We start from the raw sequence: 20,808 nt of genomic DNA, 5'->3' as shown, positions 1-20,808 counted from the left end.
AAAGATCCTGATTGTACCTAAATAAGTGTCGTCAGAAGCGAAAATATAATTAAAATAATGAAGCAATATCAGTTACCCGCTCTACACAACCGATGTTAATATTCTGATATTATTCATCTTTGGGGATAATAACTTTAGGTACTATACTAAATCAAAATTACAATGCGATTAAAATCAGTTAACGATTCGGCTTTTACTCTTCGGCTTCGGCTCTTATCGGGATCGCATAAGTGCGAGCAAGATAGATATAAAACCCGAATCGTTAACTGATGTTAATCGTACTGTAACTATCTAGCCAAAATGCTAATAGTTTATGCTCCGTAGCGAAGAAAACACTAACGAAAACTCACTAATAAAACATAGCTATAGAGAAAGAGATAACCGTTTTCGGCGCAAACGATTGGCATTGTAGCTAGGCAAGATAACACACCACGAGTTTTGATGCAATAGAAGAGATGGGTGCCTGAAATTGCTCAAACATGGCTTCGAGCAGCCTTATACTTTTATTGTTTATAATTGTTACATGATTGAAGTAATTATAATTGATTTGTAAATAAATAGGCGTTGTCAGTACAGACATGTGCGTTTTTGTTTTACTGTCGTTTATCTGTGTCTGATCCGGTAAATTTATCCGTGTAATACATACACTTTAAGGAGAACGCCTACAGAAAGTTACATATACGCAGAGAGTCAAACGCAGATAAACTATGCAAAAAATATATCTATAGGTTACTTTTTGTAAGTAATTTTTAATCGTGTAGAAGTTAAGTGAAACGTCTCAATTCGTCGGATAACTACTATATAAGGACGAGATTTGGTTGTATCTTTATACGAGTAATCGGTCAAGACTTCCTTATGGTGCTCTCACACTGACTGTTATATAACGCGCAGTGTGGGAACACAATTACGACAAACGACAAAGTGGGACGTTTTGCTGGAAAATGACACAACTATTTTCACTACTGGGCATTATAACAAGTCAGTACCTCTACCTACTATTATAATTTCCGTACGAGTATGTTTCAGTTGCTCTTTTATTTTGAGTTTTTTTTTATTGAGTCGAAAGACCATTTACATTGCATGGGACTATAAGCTCTAAATAATACTTCATTGCTACAAAAGCAACAAACCCTAGGTTGTACAAAGTTTTCATAATAAATAATAGTTTGTATGAAAATGTATTGCATTTTATAGCATTGCCTGAAAATATCCACTGTAAAAAGAGTTATATTGTGAAAGTAATTGATACTTCACCTATCAGAAAATGTAGAAGATATATACAGAATTTAGTTTGCTTAAACTAAATTAATCTTCTCTGAATCCTTAATAAGCTAATACGCTATAAATAGAAACACATTCGCTTTTGTACCATTACATTTCCTATGGCGTATTTTTTTCAACATTGTCATTGAATCAAAAAATAATTAGAATATCTATGGTTTTGTAAATACACCAATGGGAATCAAGGACATCGATAAAATACGCCTCTGAAAATGTGTACTAATATTCGCATACATTTTCTACACATCCAAACGCCTATGCAGTGCTACACTGTACACTGTTCTATATTTATATAAATTAGCTTAACATAATTTATGATAATGGATAGCAAGATTTTGGATATTTATAATTTTTCACAACGCGAGTGGAAACTGTAATGTGAGGTTATGAAGTTATGTACCCAAATAAATAATGCGAAGGAAGTCGATATTGTGATTTATTTCATTAAATATTGATATTAACAACTTGTTCAAACTACATGGCCAATCGAAGTATGCAAGTTACACTACGAAAATTGGCATAAGACGCGAGTTGGTACAGTGGCTTGACAGCCACTGGACAGAAAGCGGTGTACCTACCTCTCGATACCCTTGAGTTCTCACACCGGTGTTGCCCTTGAGCCATCTTGGATGTCGCTTTTTGTGGGGGCCCATCTTGTGGGGACGAGTCACCTTCTACCGGAAATAAAATTGGATACCGTTTTATTAGGCAGGCGTGAGGCGTCCGGTTTTTTATCCCATGGAGTATTTAGTCCATCACTTTCATCCAATAGCCCAGTTCATTTTAGATTCCATTAACTCATAAATAGTCCTTACACCCTGGCGGGTGCTGCCTCTGCGTCTGTCCCATGATGCGGGCAAGGGCAACATCCGCTCGGTGTAACCCTTACATTTCATTAAAGTGTCAAAAGGGCATCTACGCGTTGGCTTCGGCCTCGCGCACGCCTCCCAAAGGTCCGGAACACCATTGTTCCGTGATGGGATTGATGGTAAATATCTACACTACCTTACATGTGGATGGCGCTGGCATATTATATGCTTTCTCTATCAGTTCTAAGAATAGTGTCAAATTCTTTAGGTAAGTCGAGGCATGGTCAAAGCCTTTGTAGATATGTATACTTATAAGCGCGAGCTAAAATTCCAGAACTATAAAGATTCACACATTTAGAGCGGACACTAGTAACTATTGTTTTGATACCACATTGTACTATTGATACTTACCTGCTGGTAAATGGTGCTCTAACTGCCTTATAGTCTAAGGCCTGGCAAAAAAAGAGTAGGCATATAAATAATAGGGGTGCCACCGTCTATGTACCTAAACCGTTTTGCATGTGGCAACTATTGAGTCACTTGTATGAGAATTTGAGAATAGAGAGTTGCCACAGTATAATAAAGAGTACTATCGTACAGTATGGCCACTCCCGCTCCCCGCTGAAAGCGCCGCCCACCCCCTCTCGGTTACCTCACAGTTACCGCATGTCAAAAACGCGAACAGCCACCTGTCATATCTCCCTCATACAAGCATGGTACGCGTTCACCTACACGAGCTTAGAATGTGTGCCAGGAACGCGCCTCTTTCATATATTTGATCGCCAGTTTCCGAGATTTGGTATGATAGAGTTAATTTTGCTACAAAAAAAAGTTCCAATTCTACTTTTTTTTACCAGGCTGTACATAAGTGAGCCAGTCTTGCTTAGTGTGTAAACTATAGCACACGAGCTCTGCCATTAACACCAATGTCGCCGCGAGTACGCCGAGGCACAACAGCAACAACGGTGTACTAAACTCGCGTAGCGTCACGCTGAATATGCTGGAGTCCGGCGTCCTCACACACAGCGGCTTGGGCGAGTCCCAGATGGTTTTGAGACGTTGCATTAGACCAGATTCGGCCATTTTGCGGATCCTGAAAGGGTAGGGGACAGCTGTAAAGCTATGGTAGCTTAAGGAATAAGGACTTAGGAATATTAAGTACCATTGCATTAATTAAATACGAAGGCCGAGGTCCGCGTAGGGACGAAGGCTCGTAGCGACCGAAAGACTGCAAATAAGTACTTCGACCGCGCGATCTCAAGGCAATATACTTAGTTTAAACTCGAACTGTGGCTCCTATAACCCCTTTAGAAGGTCGTGCATTCATATTATGACATATATTTACAGGCTTGCATCAGTAGGTACTTGTTTCAATCAAATTAGAGACAGACTTTCAAGACTTAGATACCCATAACTCAAATGCTTGATATAAGGCGATCCCTTCTTCATGACGGCAAACATGGTCTGCGGCGGGAACAGCTCGACCTCCTGCAGCTCGCAAATCTCTCGCTCAGTGAACGTGCGCCTGATGATACAAAAACAAGGCCATATTTGAGCATTTCTTTTTTTTTTACCACATTTATGAAATGTGATATTTTTGAAAAAAATTATGCTATTTCTACTCAGAATCACTAGCTTTTTCAATCCTAGTAGTTAAAAAAATTGTCCCATACGATTATTTCTTATTTTGTTACTATTTTCCGTACATGTTATACGGGGTAACAAAAGAGGAAAGTAACAAAAATGTATGAAAATTCTGGGACACTTTTTGTTTCCCAGTAACATTGAAAGTACTCGTGATTCTGAGTACAATTGACCTAAAATTCCCTAAAAAAATCAAAATAAAAAAATGCCAAAAAAAAAGAAATGCTCATTTTACAGTCAGCATCAGTAGGTAGTTGATCTTTATCAACTATTTCTGGCAACAATTTTATCCCCTTGTGGGAGAAGCGCCTATCAGCCTCACATATAGGTACCTCCAAATTTTCTAGGAGCCCCCTTTTTCAGAGGGCCTAAAGGCCTATTGAGGTCAGATCGCTGGACAGTAACGGCAACGGCCTGTCTTATTCGGCGCTAAGGAGTTCTTTTTTTTTTTTTTACTTATGTCGAAATGATATTCAGTGAGACCCTTTTGCGTCTTCTCCCAAGTCTAATTTCGTCTTTTGTTTTAGTTTGAGGCCATTGTATCTCCCCCAAATGTCCCATACCTGATAATTGGGTAAGAGAACGCGGTGTCAGCATGGTACGCGTAGCCTCCTTTCTTGACCAACGCCATGCCTTGGTCAGGGGGGAGGAAGTTAGGGCGGGGGGATGAGGCGATCTTGCGGGAATACAGCTCCAAAGATATAGGGTCGGTGGTGCGCTGAAAGCAAATAGATTACTTTTATTAGGACGGTCGTCAGATAACGACAAGCAGCGCTCGAGTTCCGCACTAATACCGTCATCCGATTCGTCTGTTAAAAGTAAGTAGGCAACCTGGAAGACTTCTTTAACAATCCGATATCCGACAAAATTGGCTGGCTGAGTGGTCTAGTGCTTAAAGTTATAATGTTGTCTACAACTGCCGAACCAAAATGAGTCGAGACAGGAGTGTACGCAAGGTCCCGCGCGATCTTACGCCACTCCTGCTATTTACAATTACTTATTAAATGAAGGATTAAAAGAATGATGGGAACTATTCGAAGGCGGGTCGACACCAACCCTGAAGTAATCCTTATTGTACAGCACATCCTCGACGCCCGCCTTTAGCCTGCTCCTCAGCAGATCGTCCAGCGAGCGGATGGTGACCGGCGGCGCTCGCAGCAGCGTCGACACCACCAGCGCGTTGTAGTACTGGTACACGAACAGAGAGAACAGAAAAGAAGAGAAGAGGACCAGGCGGACGGACGTCGCGTGACGTTTACGGTCATTCCTGGGAGTTAAAAAAGGGTTTAAGTTTATTATAAATTGTATAAAAAATTAGGGTAGGCTGCGTGAGGAACACAGCCGCAATGAATGACGTGGTCAGAACCACCGCTATTGAGAAGGCTGAGATCCATGTAAGAGACAAAGTTAGTGCTCAAACACAATAACACTAAGTGTCTAAAGGCGTAGGCCTAAGTCCGAACACCGCGTAAGGCCATAAGGCCTGATACGTCCAGAAGGTCAGCAGGCAGCAGGCTTCATACTGCTGAATATAAGACGCTTAAATGGCTCCGGCGAGGCTTCACGGTTAGTCTGTGTATGTGTAACCTTTCTACGACAAACCTTACCCTGTTGACACATTGCACTCCAAATTGACAGCAGCGCCAGACTGGCCGATAAGTCGCCATAATTCCTTGCCATCCTTGTCACTCTCAGCTTGATCAGCGCGCATAGGAGCGAGCCAGAAAACACCAGAAGAGCTACGATGCAGAGCCAAACTTTGTCCGAGAGCGGACGGGTGTAGATGGTCAGGAAACCGCCAGGGTGTTTCGGGTGACGGAAGATGAAGCATGGTCTAGGGAAAGAAGGAATTAAGATTATTTTTAACCGTCGCCTCATATCTCAAGAAGGACGGTTAAAGCTTCTGTATGTTTTTTATTTTTTTATTTTTTATGTTTGTTTGTGTTAATAAAGGAACAGCATGCATTTAGGTACGGAACAGTGACATTTGGTGCAGTGGAACTGCTGATGATGGCCAGAACGGAACTCTTCAAATCTGAACGGCACGCTTATAGTGACTTGGGTATTTTTATACGAACAGCATGCACTTTCGTACAGAACAGTGACATTTGGTGCAGTGGAATTTCTGATGATGGTCAGAACCGAACTCCTCAAATCTGAACGGCACGCTTATAGTGACTTTGGTATTTTTATAAGAACAGCATGCACTTTCGTCCAGAACAGTGACATTTGGTGCAGTGGAACTGCTGATGATGGCCAGAACCAAACTCCTCAAATCTGAACGGCACGCTTATAGTGACTTTGCCATTTTTATAAGAACAGCATGCACTTTCGTCCAGAACAGTGACATTTGGTGCAGTGGAATTTCTGATGATGGTCAGAACCGAACTCCTCAAATCTGAACGGCACGCTTATAGTGACTTTGGTATTTTTATAAGAACATCATGCACTTTCGTTCAGAACAGTGACATTTGGTGCAGTGGAACTGCTGATGATGGCCAGAACCAAACTCCTCAAATCTGAACGGCACGCTTATAGTGACTTTGCCATTTTTATAAGAACAGCATGCACTTTCATCCAGAACAGTGACATTTGGTGCAGTGGAATTTCTGATGATGGTCAGAACCGAACTCCTCAAATCTGAACGGCATACTTATAGTGACTTTGGTATTTTTATAAGAACAGCATGCACTTTCGTCCAGAACAGTGACATTTGGTGCAGTGGAACTGCTGATGATGGCCAGAACCAAACTCCTCAAACCTGAACGGCACACTCATAGTGACTTTGGTATTTTTGTAAGAAAAGCATGCATTTAAGTTCAGAACAGTGACATTTATTTAGTTATGTTTGTTAAGCATATGTTTTGAAGTCAAAGTTTGTCAAGCTTCGATTTCTTATAATATAATCGGATTCATGAGGAATTGAGGAAACTCCTCAAACCTTAACGTTATACGTAGGTATATTCATTTGTGTTTCCATCTAATAATGTTATCGAACACTTGAAAACAATTAAACCTGGTGAGTACACTGTAGAAGAAATTCCCTCTAAGAGAAACGACTACAAGTCATACAAAATAGGAATCCCATCCTCAGTATTTGAAGATTTTATGTCTCCATCAGCGTGGCCAGTACACGTCAAAATAAATAAATGGCAGCCCTTTCTTTACAAGAAATCTTCAAATCCAAACAACGATCCCGCCGAAAACCACTCCGGAGACAATTGATTCACTACAAGTAGAGCAGCTGACTATTTGTCACCAAAATGTAAGAAGTTTAACAAACAAGATACAGCACATCGAATTTCTACTACGTCAGGAAATGGAATGCGATATCTTATGCATAACTGAGCACTGGCTTAAACTAAGTGAAATCAAAAACATCGTATTTAATTCTTATCAACTCGCATCTGCTTATTGTAGACTAAGTATGGAACACGGTGGGTCTGCTATTTATATTAAAAACAACATCTCTTTCACTGAGCGTACTGATATGTGTAACTTATCTATAGAACATATTTTAGAAGTGTCATGTTTAGAACTACCTAAAAGCAATACATTAATAGTGTGTATCTATCATTCGAATCTTAGTAACTTTCACGACTTCGTAAATGCATTTGAGACTTTATTCTCAAAACTGGCATATGAGAATAAAAAAATCGTCCTGGTAGGAGATTACAATGTTGACTACTTACAGGATTCTTCCCAGAGGCGTGTTTTGGATGACTTAGTCAGATCGTACAGCTTCACCCAAGTAGTCACTTTCCCAACTCGCCAAATAGGTACATCGAGCACTTGTTTAGATCATGTATATGCCAATAATATTTTAAACACGCACGGTATCACGGTACAGTCCATAAACACCAATCTGTCGGATCACTACGCACAGAAAATATCTTTCTCATTACACTTAAGTAAACCATCACATTCATATACACGGACATTTACACAACAACAAATGGATAACTTTAAACAAATTATGATCTCGATTGACTGGCCCTCTTTATATACTAATAATAATTATAATCCCATAAATCATTTGACATCTATAATTCATATCTTAAATAATGCTAGTGACATTTGTTTCCCGTTAAAAATTAAACCGCATAAGAATAATAAGCCCTGCCCATGGATTACAAATGAAATTGTTATGCAAAAACAATTCCTAACCTCACTTGTTGATCTGTCTACGCGAATACCGACAAATAAACATCTGATTATGTTAACACTTTCTTTATCTTTAAAACTTGAGGAATCACTGACTACAGCCGAGCAATCTTATTACTGTAAGGCCCTTCAACAAAATAATAACCGTCATAAAGCTATGTGGCAAATAGTAAATAATTACACTGGCCGCAAACCTGCGATTAACCAGTGCAGCCTATCCAGCCTTAGAGATAACAGCGGACTGCATTACGAGTCGCAAAACCGGCTCGCGAACGATGTAAACAACTTTTTTCTGGCCACCGCCGAGACAACACATGCACCTACTGCGGATCCTATCTTATCTAACCAACTCTTGTGCCAGTCGACTGGCCCCAGCAATGTAACTATATATTTAAACAAGTTTTCGGAAACCGAACTTCAAAAAATCATTTCACATGATATTGCTTGTAAAAATACATGCGATATATATAATATTTCCACTAAACTTCTTCGACTTGCTTTACCAATGATTTTGTCAAAACTTGAAACAATATTTAATTATTTACTCAAGTTTGGAACATATCCGTCTATTCTCAAAAACGTCAAAGTTGTACCTATCTATAAGGGCAAAGGACCTAAGGACAATCTTTCTAGTTTCAGACCTATTAGTATAATACCTGCGATTGCTAAGGTTTTTGAAAACGGTTTATCTAATCGCATTTCAAGGTTCTTGGAGAACTTTTCTTTATTGAGTAACAAACAATATGCATACAGGAAGCGCAGGTCCTGCATAACAGCTGTGCGCGATATCCTACATAAAATTATGGCGGCCAAGGAGGGTGCGAGCCAAGTTGCCATATTATTGTGCGATATGACACGTGCCTTTGACCTCTGTAATCATGAGGTTCTGGCACAAAAAATTGAGCATTTAGGGATACGAGGTCCAGCGCTCAAATTAATGCTAGACTATTTATCTAGCCGCCGACAAGCGGTAGTTCTTAACAATGGCCAGGTTAAATCTGATTATGGTGGCGTTGAAATAGGCGTTCCGCAGGGATCTTCACTTGCTAATTTGTGTTTCCTAATTCAGGTTAATGACCTCCCTAACGCCGTCTGCGGAGACATGTATATTTTCGCGGACGATGCATGCAACATTATCACGGCTAACACAGTGCAGCAGCTGGAAGCCTTCCTCAGGTCGGACATGGATAGACTGCTCGGCTGGTTCCGCGTAAACGGTTTAGTGTTAAACTTAACCAAAACACAAATCCTCCACATTAACCTTGGTGGGAGACCTCCCGATCCGCTTAACATTGTCATTAATGGCACTACACTACCACAGGTACAACACAGCAAATTTTTAGGCATCACACTGGATTTCGGTCTCAAATGGGACGCTCACATAGATAATTTATGTGGTAAACTATCTGGTGCATGCTATGCCTTGGGTCGACTATCCCGAGTCCTACCCTCCAAAGAACTCCGTTCGTGTTACTACTCACTTTTCCACTCAGTTATGTGTTACGGTTTAGAATTATGGGCTACGGCAGCCGAATGGCGACGCGTCTTCATTCTGCAAAAGCGAGCTGTCCGCATTTTATCTTCCGTTCCACCTCGTACTCCGGCTCAAAACCTATTCAAAAAGAACAATATTCTCACACTGCCTTCTCAGTACATTTACGACGTGGCAAAGCACGTCAATGAAAATTTGGACTCTTACCCGTTCAAAAAAATCACTCGCACCAGACAGGGCTCGAAAAATCAACTCCAAACTCATACTACCAAACTGACTAAGTCGTCTAAAATCATGTCTCACATAGGACCTAGAGTCTTCAACAAACTACCAGCAGAAATAAAAAATGCAGGCAGTACCCACCAATTTTTAAAAAAGTTAAGAAGGTGGCTCTTAGAATACTCCTTCTATGACATAAAAGATTTCTTTGACCTACCAAATAACTTATATTAGAATAAAATAATAATTATGTATAAAATCAAATTAACAAATCTAAATGACATATCATATGTAATATAATCAATGAATGCATCTTTCAATTAAATATTCGAAATTATAACTAGACTGAAATTGTAATAATCTTAATTTAATTGCTGTTAAATAATTTTATTGATGAACGTGTAATATTTATAATATTATTAATAAAATGTCTATGTCTATGTCTTAAAGCATTATTTTAAAAAATTCAGCTAATAGCTTCATATGTATATTCTAATGACTAAGCGTTTTACCTAAGATCCGCAAAAGCCTGATTTGGCTACGTCACAGGCAATCGCGTTTATTTAAGTGTTCGACAATTAATGGACTGTATGGGGGCGAAAAGGGGAAAACGATAGAGTGGAATTTAGGGCCGAGTCAGCAAGGAAGTTGGTATGGAGTGAATAAGAATAAGAATAAGAATAAGAATAAGAAATTTATTTGCTAGAATACTTATAACTAAGGTACAGATGTTCGTGTAAGAAGACAAGTAAAAGTATTCAGTCATCGTCATGACGACATGCAAATGTTTCTTAAAACTAAGTATTAAGTATGGTATGGTAGTGAAAATGATAAATGTGATGTTAGACGAATAGTGTGAAATGAGTGTAAGCGAAGTTTACCTTACAGTCCGGGAATGTGAGGACTGAGTCGTTGGTCGCGCTGTAGGCCCGCTGGTGGTGATTTCAGCTCCTTGTTGCAAGCTAGAGGAAGCGTAAAACCGTTACCTTCGAGCTTTCAACTTAGACCTTCGACGTTCTCTCCACGGATGATCCTGGCGCTCTCCGATACACAACACTGATTGAAATTAAGTTAAATTACGGGTGATGGTGCTTTCAAATAATTTACTGCGAGAAATAGCGAGACTGGCTAAGGTGATGGTGACTGTTCGCGAGTCTATTGCGTACTGGCTCTGTCAATTGCATGACAGAGCAACCGTTTTTTTTTAATATTCGAATTTCAACTGTGACAAAGTGTTGCCACAGTTAACATGAAAAAATATCCGAAAAATGATGGGCAAAACTGAACATTCCGCCCACCAAAATACACTAGTATTTTGACGTAGTGCGAAAAAAAAAAAAAATGGCGAAAACGATACGGATACGAAAACATTAAAATTAAACGAGAAAATAGACGACACAATTGAACCGCTTTAGAGCAGCAGCTACACCGGCAATGGGCACAGCTTGACCACAGGCCGTTTGTACAACCCTGTGGCAGTGCGCACGGAAACCACACGACAGATTCCATCGGATCCGGGGTGTGTCTCGACGATGCGACCCAGGGGCCATTTCATTGGGCTCGTCTGCTCGTTTATGACGAGCACGAGTGCTCCGACCTGGATGTTAGACTCTTTGTCGTGCCACTTCATCCTCTGTTGGAGAGTATGCATGTACTCCTTAGACCATTTGCTCCAGAAGTCTTGGTGCATTTTCTGCAGCAGCTTCCAGCGTTGGAGAGGGCCAACCCGGACGTCTGCCAGATCCTCCTCAGGCACGACCGACAGGGGTTCTGTGGTCAAGAAATGACCCGGAGTCAAGGCTGAAAAGTCATTAGGGTCGGAGCTGAGAGGAGTGAGTGGCCTTGAGTTCAGCAAAGCCTCGACCTGAGTTAAGACCGTCGAAAACTCCTCGTACGTCAGCCTTTGGTTCCCTATGACGCGCGAGAGGTGTGTCTTTACCGCCTTGATCCCGGCTTCAGCGAGTCCCGAGAAATGTGGGCTCCCTGGCGGGTTAAATTCGAAATGAATTGCTTCGCGTGCGGCAGCATCCTCCACGAGACGTTGGAGGATGTTGTTCGCACCGACAAAGTTTTTGCCTTGGTCAGAGACTAACCGACTGCACCGACCTCGACGGGCGACGAAACGCCGGAGCGCAGCCAGAAAGGCGTCTGAGGACAACTCTGTAGCCAGCTCAGTATGTATCGCCTTTGTCGCGGTGCAAACGAAGACGCAGATGTAGCCCTTGTACGTCTTGTTCCCGCGACCACGACCAAGGGCGATATCGAAAGGTCCACCAAAGTCGACCGCTGAGCTCGAAAAAGCCTTCAGTTGAGTGATGCGATAAGCTGGTAGGTCTCCCATGAATGGCGCAGGAGCGCCCAGCGGGCGAACCCGGAAGCATTTCATGCACTTTGAGACCACGGCGTAGATAGCCCGCTTAGGACTCATGATCCAGAAATGCTGCGTCAGCAAATTATGGAGCGTTTGGATGCCCGGATGCATAAAACGCCTGTGGTATTCGTCAATCAAGAGATAGGTCAGACGGTTGTCGCGAGGTAGCAAAAGGGGATGTTTAACATCGAATTCGAGAGAGGCTCGCGACAAGCGTCCGCCCACCCTCAAGAGACCCGCGTCATCTAGGAATGGGCACAGTTTTTTAAATGCTTTCGGGAGAGAGTTCGAAAGACTACTTGTCACCTTCTCGATCTCCGAAGCAAAGTGGTGCTTTTGCACATGGCACACGAGGAACATGAGGGCCTGTTTAAGTTCTAGCGGTGTCAGGGGACCGCTCAACAAGTTGTTGGGCATCTTCTGATTCCTCGCGTTATATGCGAACCTGCGACAGTATGCAAGGACACGTTGCAGTGTCCTTAGCGACGAGAATTTATTCATCAGGTTGTCTGTCCATGATTCTTTCACTGAGACAGTGAGCACAGTGACCTTGCGCTCTTCGTGTAGAACGTCCAGATCCACTGCCACCGTGGACTTAGGCCAGTCAACCTTATCCAAACCTAGCCAAGATGGGCCCTGCCACCAGTTATTGTGGTGAACCAGGTCATCTGGCAAGAGTCCTCGCGATCCGCAATCTGCAGGATTGTCACCAGTCCTCACGTGCCGCCAACAGTCTAGAGGGATGATATTCTGAATGTGACTCACGCGGTTAGCCACGAAAGTTTGCCATCTGGACGGGCAAGACTTTATCCACGTCAAAGCAACGCTGGAATCAGACCACGCACAAATTTCACAAATCTTGTGGAGGGGCGTCAGAGCCTCTGCAACAGATGCTATCAAGTCAGCAAGTAGAACCGCAGCCAGCAACTCTAGACGGGGTATCGACAGCTTACGAAGAGGTGCCACTCTTGATTTGCTGCAGACCAGATGAACATATCGCGTTCCATCCTCACCTGACGTCCGTAAATAGACCACCGCGCAATACCCTCGCTCTGAGGCGTCGCAGAAACCGTGGACTTCGAGCGAGACGAAATCCTTGACCATACGGCGCGGGACAGACACCGATTTCAACGAAGGAAGCTGCGCTTTGAATTCTTGCCATTCGGATGCAAGGTTCTCTGGCGCATCATCATCCCATGAAACACCTGAGATCCAGAGCAACTGCATGAGGTACTTCGCGAAGAACGTCACAGGTGAGAGGAGGCCCAGAGGGTCGAAGATTCGAGTGATCTCTGAGAGGATAGTGCGTTTAGTGCACCGTCGATCCTCGACAGACACTTTGAAGGTGAAGTCATCCGTCTGGGGTAACCACGAGAGGCCGAGAATTTTTAGTGAGATGTCCCCAATGGAGTTGAACTCCCGAAAGTCCTCGGAATATAGGTCTGAGGAGGGGACACCCTCGAAGAACTCCTGGTGGTTGGACGTCCATTTCCGTAGATGGAAGCCACCAGAAGCTAAGATGGTAGACAGCTCCGATCGAAGCTTCCGTGCTTCTTCGACAGACTGAGCTCCAGACACCACGTCGTCGACATAGATGTCTCGGTCTAGCACTGCTGAGCCAGAAGGGTATTCTTCTCCTGATTCTTTCGCCAGTTGAGCTATTGTCCGAAGAGCTTGGTAGGGAGCTGAGGACACGCCGTAAGTAACGGTCAACAGCCGATAGTCCCGGATAGGCTCATTGACAGACGGACGCCACAGGATGCGCTGATATTCAGCATCTTCCGGGGATACTAAGATCTGCCTATACATTTGCTTGACATCTGCTGTGAACACAACACTATGCCACCGAAAACGAAGGAGCAAGTGGAAGATGTTGTTTTGCAGCTTCTGCCCTGGCAGTAGCGCGTCGTTTAGTGAGACACCCCGGCTGTCCTTGGCACTAGCGTCGAAGACTACCCGAAGAGGAGTGCTGGTCGACGAGGGCCTCAACACTCCATGGTGGGGTATGTAAAAGAACCCCCCCAAATCCACCTTTGGAGGATCACATTCCTCAAGGTGGCGACAGCTTTTGTAGTCCTTCATGAAGGCTACATAGTTCTGGTAGAAGTCGGAGTTACCTAATAACTTCCGCTCCAACGACAAGAATCTCTTAAGAGCGATGGCTCGAGAGCCCGAGAAGATAGGTTTATTAGAAGTATCAGCAAAAGGTAAAGGAACGACAAATCTACCTTCTTCTGTGCGACGAAAATTAGCGAGAAAGTATTCCTCGCACAGCTGATCTTCCTTCGATAAAATGACGGTGTTCGGAGAGTTGACATCTTCCAACTCCCAGAACCTCTTAATGGAGTCGTCAAGCGATAACTTGCCCACTACCAGCTGACAACTGTTGTTACGGAACCGAGAACGACAAATGTCCGTAGTACAGTCGCCTGCGTCTCCCATCAGAATCCACCCGAAAACGGTGTTGACGGCAGTCGCCTGGCCCGGGGCCCCATGGATTAAACCTGGGCGCAACGAAGAAGCGAAAATATTGACATTCAACAATAGATCAACAGGTCCTGGAATGTGCCAGTAGGGGTCAGCTAATTCTAAGCCCCTAATATGTTGCCATGATGACAGGTCGACAAGTTCAGGCGGCATCTCAGGACAAATTTTAGGCAGCAAATAAGCCTGAAACGAGAGGCTAGTATCAGCCTTCCTAACGCTTGGTGTGATGGTACATGACAATGTGCCACCAGGCTTCGACACGAGTTCACCGATACCAGTGATGGCATGGTTCCCATATTCTGCCCGGAGACCAAGTCTCTGTGCACATGCCTCACTTATGAAATTACAACCACTGGCACAGTCAAGCAAAGCCCTTACCTCAACTAAATTCCCTCTGGTATTCTCCACCAATACCCTCGCAGTCGAAAATAGGGATGAAGCGGCAACATTATTGGCTACCATCACCAGAGGATTTGTTGAGCTCGATGGACGCTTCAAATTATCCACATCCGTTGCCGGGGGTACAGGCACCTTACCACTATTAAAATGCAACAGCGTATGGTGAGAGAACCGACATTGCTCACACCGCTGCTTCGACTTGCAAGACCTCATAGGATGTGACCCCGACAGACACAGAATACACAACTTATTCTCTTTTACACATTTAAACCGAGAAGCGGGGTCATAACTCAAAAAGGTTGGACAGGATGTAAGACTGTGGGCCTGTCCACACACCTCACACTTAGGAGCCGAGACTACCAAGGCTACTTTTGGCTTATTAGGTGGCTTGCTACTACTTGGCTGTGGAGCACTAGCGACAAACCCCGATGCCCCTGCCGCGTCTAATGCTCGGTGTCGCTTTTCAATAAAATCCTGCAATTTACTAAACTCAGGAATGTCATCAGAGTTATGTTCTAATTCGAATTGCTCTTTAGTGTTCCTATCAAGCTTCGACCACAGTAGCTGTACAAGAAGGAAATTTTTGTCCGGTAAGTTGAAACCTTTCAAAATCGACAAATTTTCAGCAAAAACCCTATAAACCCGCTGCAGGTCACTAGCCCGAGATGCCTTCACCGGCTCACACTGTACAAGCTTCTCATAGTATGTAGTAGCAATTAATCTAGTTTTGTTATATTGCTTGTACAGCGCTTCATATGCTACCTTATAGTTGTCATCGGTGACAGGATAATTCTTTATAAGGTCATAAGCTTCGTTTTGCACACTGGACAAAAGATAATGTAATTTTTCAACCGAAGCAATGTCAGTCCGCTTGTCCACCAAAGAATTAAACAACTGCATAAATGTTACCCAATTTTCAATTTTCCCATCAAATGCTTTAATTTGCAGTTTTGGTAACTTAGGCAAGACCGGCTGCGGCACGCCCGAGACTGACGAAGTCCCAGCACAAGGCTTCCTATTCTGCAACCTCGACCGTACTGCCCTTACTTTCGAATCGAACATCGCGGTATGTGAGCAGATCTCCCTGTGTTCGGAACGAGGAGCACTACTTAATAACTTTATTTGCGCTTCATGGAAGTTCTTCGCTATAGAACACAGCTCACTCTCGTCACATAGCGCAAGTTCGGAGTCCGACAACATTTGCAAATATTCAATTCTCATTACCTGATAGTCACGAGCAATCATCACCGTGTCAACCTCTGTTCCGACAGACTTATCGCCATTCGTCATTATTACGGCGTTAAATTACACTAAAAACGGCGATATTAATATGAAATTACAACAAAACTAATCTTCACAAAATAAATCACAACACAAAAGTCGGTTGATTGACACTGACAGGAGTCACAGGTGTCAGCTGACAGGTGACACTTGACAAAATTGTTGCCAGTAAAATGAAAAGTGAGTGAATGATTTTTGTTAAAGCACCATTACCCGACCAACTTTCTTGCTTACCCACAAATTTTTAACAAGTCTACCCTAAATTTTAAAGTGCGAAAAATGACAATACAAATTTGAGAAAGCGAATATTTAAACGAAAACGACAAATCATAGGCGCTTTATCAAAGTATCCGGTTCGAAGGACCAAAATGTTCGACAATTAATGGACTGTATGGGGGCGAAAAGGGGAAAACGATAGAGTGGAATTTAGGGCCGAGTCAGCAAGGAAGTTGGTATGGAGTGAAAATGATAAATGTGATGTTAGACGAATAGTGTGAAATGAGTGTAAGCGAAGTTTACCTTACAGTCCGGGAATGTGATTTTTTTTTAAGCGACATTGAATTTTCCGGAGTTTATTGCTAGGCCGATCAAGCGCGCGCCGAGGTACGTCTACATAATAGGTTTGCCGAGAGAGGAAATTTGCCTCGCGACGTGTCTGATGCATCGCTCTGTGTGGACCGGGCTATGGCAAAAATCCGTAAAAGGTTTTAGCCGTCTGTAGCGTTCACGAGGTTAACCAAATCATTAAAATCTGTGAAATTTTAAGTAAAGTGTAAGGGACCGTCCACACTCAGTGACGCATGTCCGCCGACGCGGAACGGATGTTAGCCACGCCGCCTGAATGTAATTTAAAAAAAGTCTCCTCAGTACATTTTCTATAGGAAGGACGTAAAACGCGCCCCCAGGCGGCGCGGCGCGCGCCAAGCGACGTCCCTTGCGCATTCTTCCTATAGAAAATGTACTGAGACGTTTTTTAAATTACATTTAGGCGGCGTAGCGCTGACATCCGCTCCGCGTCGGCGGACATGCGTCTCTTGAGTGTGGACGGTCCCTTAGTAAGCAATTCGAAATGAGCGAGTACTTAGAAGGCCAAGTGGCAGTGACGTAGTGTATGAGCCGGGCACGGTCGGCGCGGATGAAGACGGGCGTGCCGCCGACGTCGGCCTCGCCGCGCTGTAGCGCGCCCACCATGCCGTCGAAGCTGCCGTTCCGCAAGTAGCCCCACGAGTTCGTGCGCTGCAGTACCACGCTAAAATATACATACTTATTTTATTTATCGTATGGCGATACATTACACACATAATATTATTTACATTTAAATTTAAAATTTAGAAGTCTGCAGGTACAAACAAGCAGTGTGTGTCAAGTTTTTAAAATCCTCAGCTGGTCCATTGTATCTGGTAACAGGGCACTCAAATACAATGTGATTAATGTTCTGCATTGGATCTGCACACTCGCACGCCGGCGACTCGCTCCAGCCCCACTTGTGCCAGAGGTAATGTAACAAAACATCGGACAAAAGTTCAAAAATCGACCGGCAAGCCAACGATTCTACGAATGAAATTGACGAGATAAACTAATGAATAAAGGATTGAATGAATGAAAATTCAAAATATAAGGGAATAATTGAATAAATGATCGAATGAACGGTAGACATGTCACGGACAAAAGGAGCCTCCTACCTACCCTACATGTTTAAAAAATATAGGTATTTGTAGTTTACCTGAAGTTGTACATTTCTCTCAAGTAATTCAAAAGCGTGAAATATTTAAGCTTATGCAACGAGTCCACCTCAGGCTCCAAGCGACTGAGGTACTCCTCAAACGTCTGGTGACCAATGTCATGTGTCACAACCACTGCACTCCTCAACACTATGCCATCCAGGTCTCTTCTTCTACCCTCCTTTATCCGCAAATACTTATTCCAGTATCCAACTGTCTCGACATGGAATCGCCCGTTGGTGAAGTACCCAGTGTTATAAACTTCGAAAATATCATAGGATTTCTCATGTTTAGATAACAAGATAACATCAGAATCTACTTCTATTGGATACTTAGACAAGGTTTCAGCGGTAGAAGATACGTCGTTCGTAAAAATAAGCCAGGAGTATAGAGATTTTTTGAATAAGCTATGATCAAATAGCTCGAAGAATTGTGTCCAGTTGTCACATGATGTTTTTAGAACTATTCCAACTCTTCCATCACTTGGTTTCAAATGTGAAGCATTCATCATGACACTTGAAAAACGTAGGTCTATTGCCGATAAATGTTTTTGCAGATAAATGACATGTTCTGGTTTTGCATTTGCACAATGAAATATCGTCCCAAAATGCAAATTCTTATGTTTAAAGACATCTCTAATGAGGTTGATTTCCGTTGTTGAGAGTATGGTAAGAATATTGAATGCAGTTAAGTTCATGATCGCATTTAAAGAGTGAACTAAAATGGCTTCTACAAACCTCTCATGAATATGATACCTAGTTGACAGGAAAATTACATGATTGCTGCCTATCGCCTATTACTGCCAATACCTAATTTGCATACAAAAAGACTGGTATTTAGGAGCAATTTAAAATAAAAAAATTGGTTTTGACCAAAATCTTTTAATAAATACTAATCCTAGCAGTCAAGAATGTGTGAAAGACACAAAGATTACATATTTAATATAGATTAGAGATTATATGCTGCAAATACATCTTGGAAAGGAAAGGAAGCTTTTTCTGGCGTCAGAAGGTCAGCCAAAAAGCAAACAGTGCCAGCAGTGCCTTCATACAATGTCTCCGGGTTGTCAGGGACCCTGGCGTCAGACAGGAACTGATCGGAATTCATAAATTCGGCAAAGGCTTTAGCTCTATGCAAAAATTTCACATCATTGGTCAGTCTATAGAGCAGTAGGAAAACATAGCCGTTGCCCGCAACTCCATGGCATATTCCAGGGCCTTTCATCAGCAAACCTTTGGCCCACACATTTTCCCCAGCCCGAATACAAGCATTTAAATACTGCTGATTCTCATACACAAGGTATGCCTTAGCCATGAGGTAGACGACCCCGGGAGCGCCATGACACCAGTGCACTAGTTTGTGCTCTTTTTGTTCTAGTTCCTCCATGCAAGTCGGCCAGTTACCATCCTTAGACTGTATAGAAAGCAGATAATCTATTGTACCTTTAATGTCTTTGGCTGCTGCTGCATCACTCTCCAGGAATCCTGGCACAGACAGCAACATCTGTAGTATAAAACTGATACCGTGAGCGGCACCCAGATACTCCGTACCATAGTAATGGTACATCAAGGGACATGGACTCCTGTGTTTCTTAGCATACTCCCTACCAGAGTCCACAATAACCTTGCAAATGTTGTGCATTTCTTCCGATGACAGCACTAGTGTCTTCATCTCACTGGCAATCCACAGAGCTCCAGCCAGATAGCCCGAACGGCCAACAAAAAATTCATCTCCACCACATTTCAAGAAATTTGGGTTCAACAATGTGTTATAAAATTGTCTGTAGTTCGTTAACATATCATTGTAGGACTTGTCTTCTACGCTATGTTTGATCACGCTGGCCAAAGCGTATGTTCCAGCATCGCCAAGTAGAAAAGAGGTTTTATCCATAGTGGGATTTTTTAATGCCACGTTTAAATATTCAAGAGCCCTCTCGCGATATGACGCTTTCTTTTCGGCTAGCTTTTCGTTTTTGGATAAGTGGTAGAACATGTAGGCGACGCCGGCGATTCCCACGTATAGGCCTCCTTCAACATGCTTAGGCGAAGGCGGTAGTCTCTTCAAAATGGTACCGATATGTTCATCAATTTGTACACTAACATCATTCTGGGCAATAGACACTTCAGCTCCCTCCGTATAGTCTTTCAACGTATTTGGAAAGTATCTGACCATGGCTAAGCCGATGGCAGACGATCGTTTCCTAAAACGGGCAAATTCCTCTTTAAAATTAAATCGCTTGAATATATTTGATATATTCATACAGAGATCTTAAGTTTCAATTACTTTTAACTGTTGAAAATTAATTTATTTTGTAGTGTTTTGTTTTTCGCTATTTTGACAATCGATTGACATTTAATTTTTTTTTTTTTCATTTGAAGCTGTTTAGGATAAATATAAAAACGTTGTTATTTTATATATCATATTGAAAAAAAAAATGGTTTCTTCGCAATAATTTTTAATTACTTAAATACTCATTATCAAATCATGTTTTAATTATATGCTTTACAAATTATTTCAACAAATACTCCCGCATAGGGGGCCCAGGGTACAGTCCAATACAGTGACTGTACTTGGACTGTACTACAGTCACAATCAAAACTACCCATACCCAACTTATCCAGGTACACTAACAGTAGGTATGCTAAGTAGGTACTTACTTCTAGGTCACCTAACCGCCACTCGCAAACTTGGTATTTTATTGCAACTCATCGAAATTCAATGAAAATTCGTTAAAATCGATCCAAGGTCGTTGATACTGTAGCTAAGCAACGAGTTGATCTGTTGATGAAATGGACCAAAAATGCCTTTTCGTATAGACTTATTTTTACCAAAACAGAATCAATGGGGCCAATTTATACTAGTCCTAAACAAGTGTTTAAAACATAGTTAATACGTGTAGTTAAAATACTAATGCCTATCACATTCAGTCGTGGAAACGTA

General features: G+C 42.5%; 2 protein-coding genes across 2 annotated transcripts; both read right to left on the bottom strand.

The window, feature by feature from the left end:
• Positions 1 to 2,139: 2,139 nt before the first annotated feature.
• LOC125234350 (ionotropic receptor 75a-like) lies at positions 2,140 to 18,731 on the bottom strand. The gene is given in 8 exon segments (XM_048140518.1): positions 2,140 to 3,183; positions 3,499 to 3,615; positions 4,298 to 4,452; positions 4,791 to 4,984; positions 4,987 to 5,001; positions 5,342 to 5,568; positions 17,229 to 17,396; positions 17,871 to 18,731. Coding segments are annotated over 8 exon segments (1,824 nt in total). The 5' UTR covers positions 18,566 to 18,731; the 3' UTR covers positions 2,140 to 2,930.
• A 4-nt stretch (positions 18,732 to 18,735) lies between these two features.
• Positions 18,736 to 20,190, bottom strand: LOC125234351 (lanC-like protein 3 homolog). The gene has a single exon (XM_048140519.1). The coding sequence runs from the start codon at positions 20,125 to 20,127 to the stop codon at positions 18,817 to 18,819; it is 1,311 nt and encodes a 436-aa protein (XP_047996476.1). The 5' UTR covers positions 20,128 to 20,190; the 3' UTR covers positions 18,736 to 18,816.
• Between the last annotated feature and the right edge of the window lie 618 nt (positions 20,191 to 20,808).

This window comes from Leguminivora glycinivorella, chromosome 16, assembly GCF_023078275.1.
Source record: "Leguminivora glycinivorella isolate SPB_JAAS2020 chromosome 16, LegGlyc_1.1, whole genome shotgun sequence".
In the NCBI taxonomy this organism is placed as follows: Eukaryota; Metazoa; Arthropoda; class Insecta; order Lepidoptera; family Tortricidae; genus Leguminivora; species Leguminivora glycinivorella.
The sequence above is the reverse complement of the archived record's forward strand: the minus strand, read 5'-3'. Positions and strand labels throughout refer to the sequence as shown.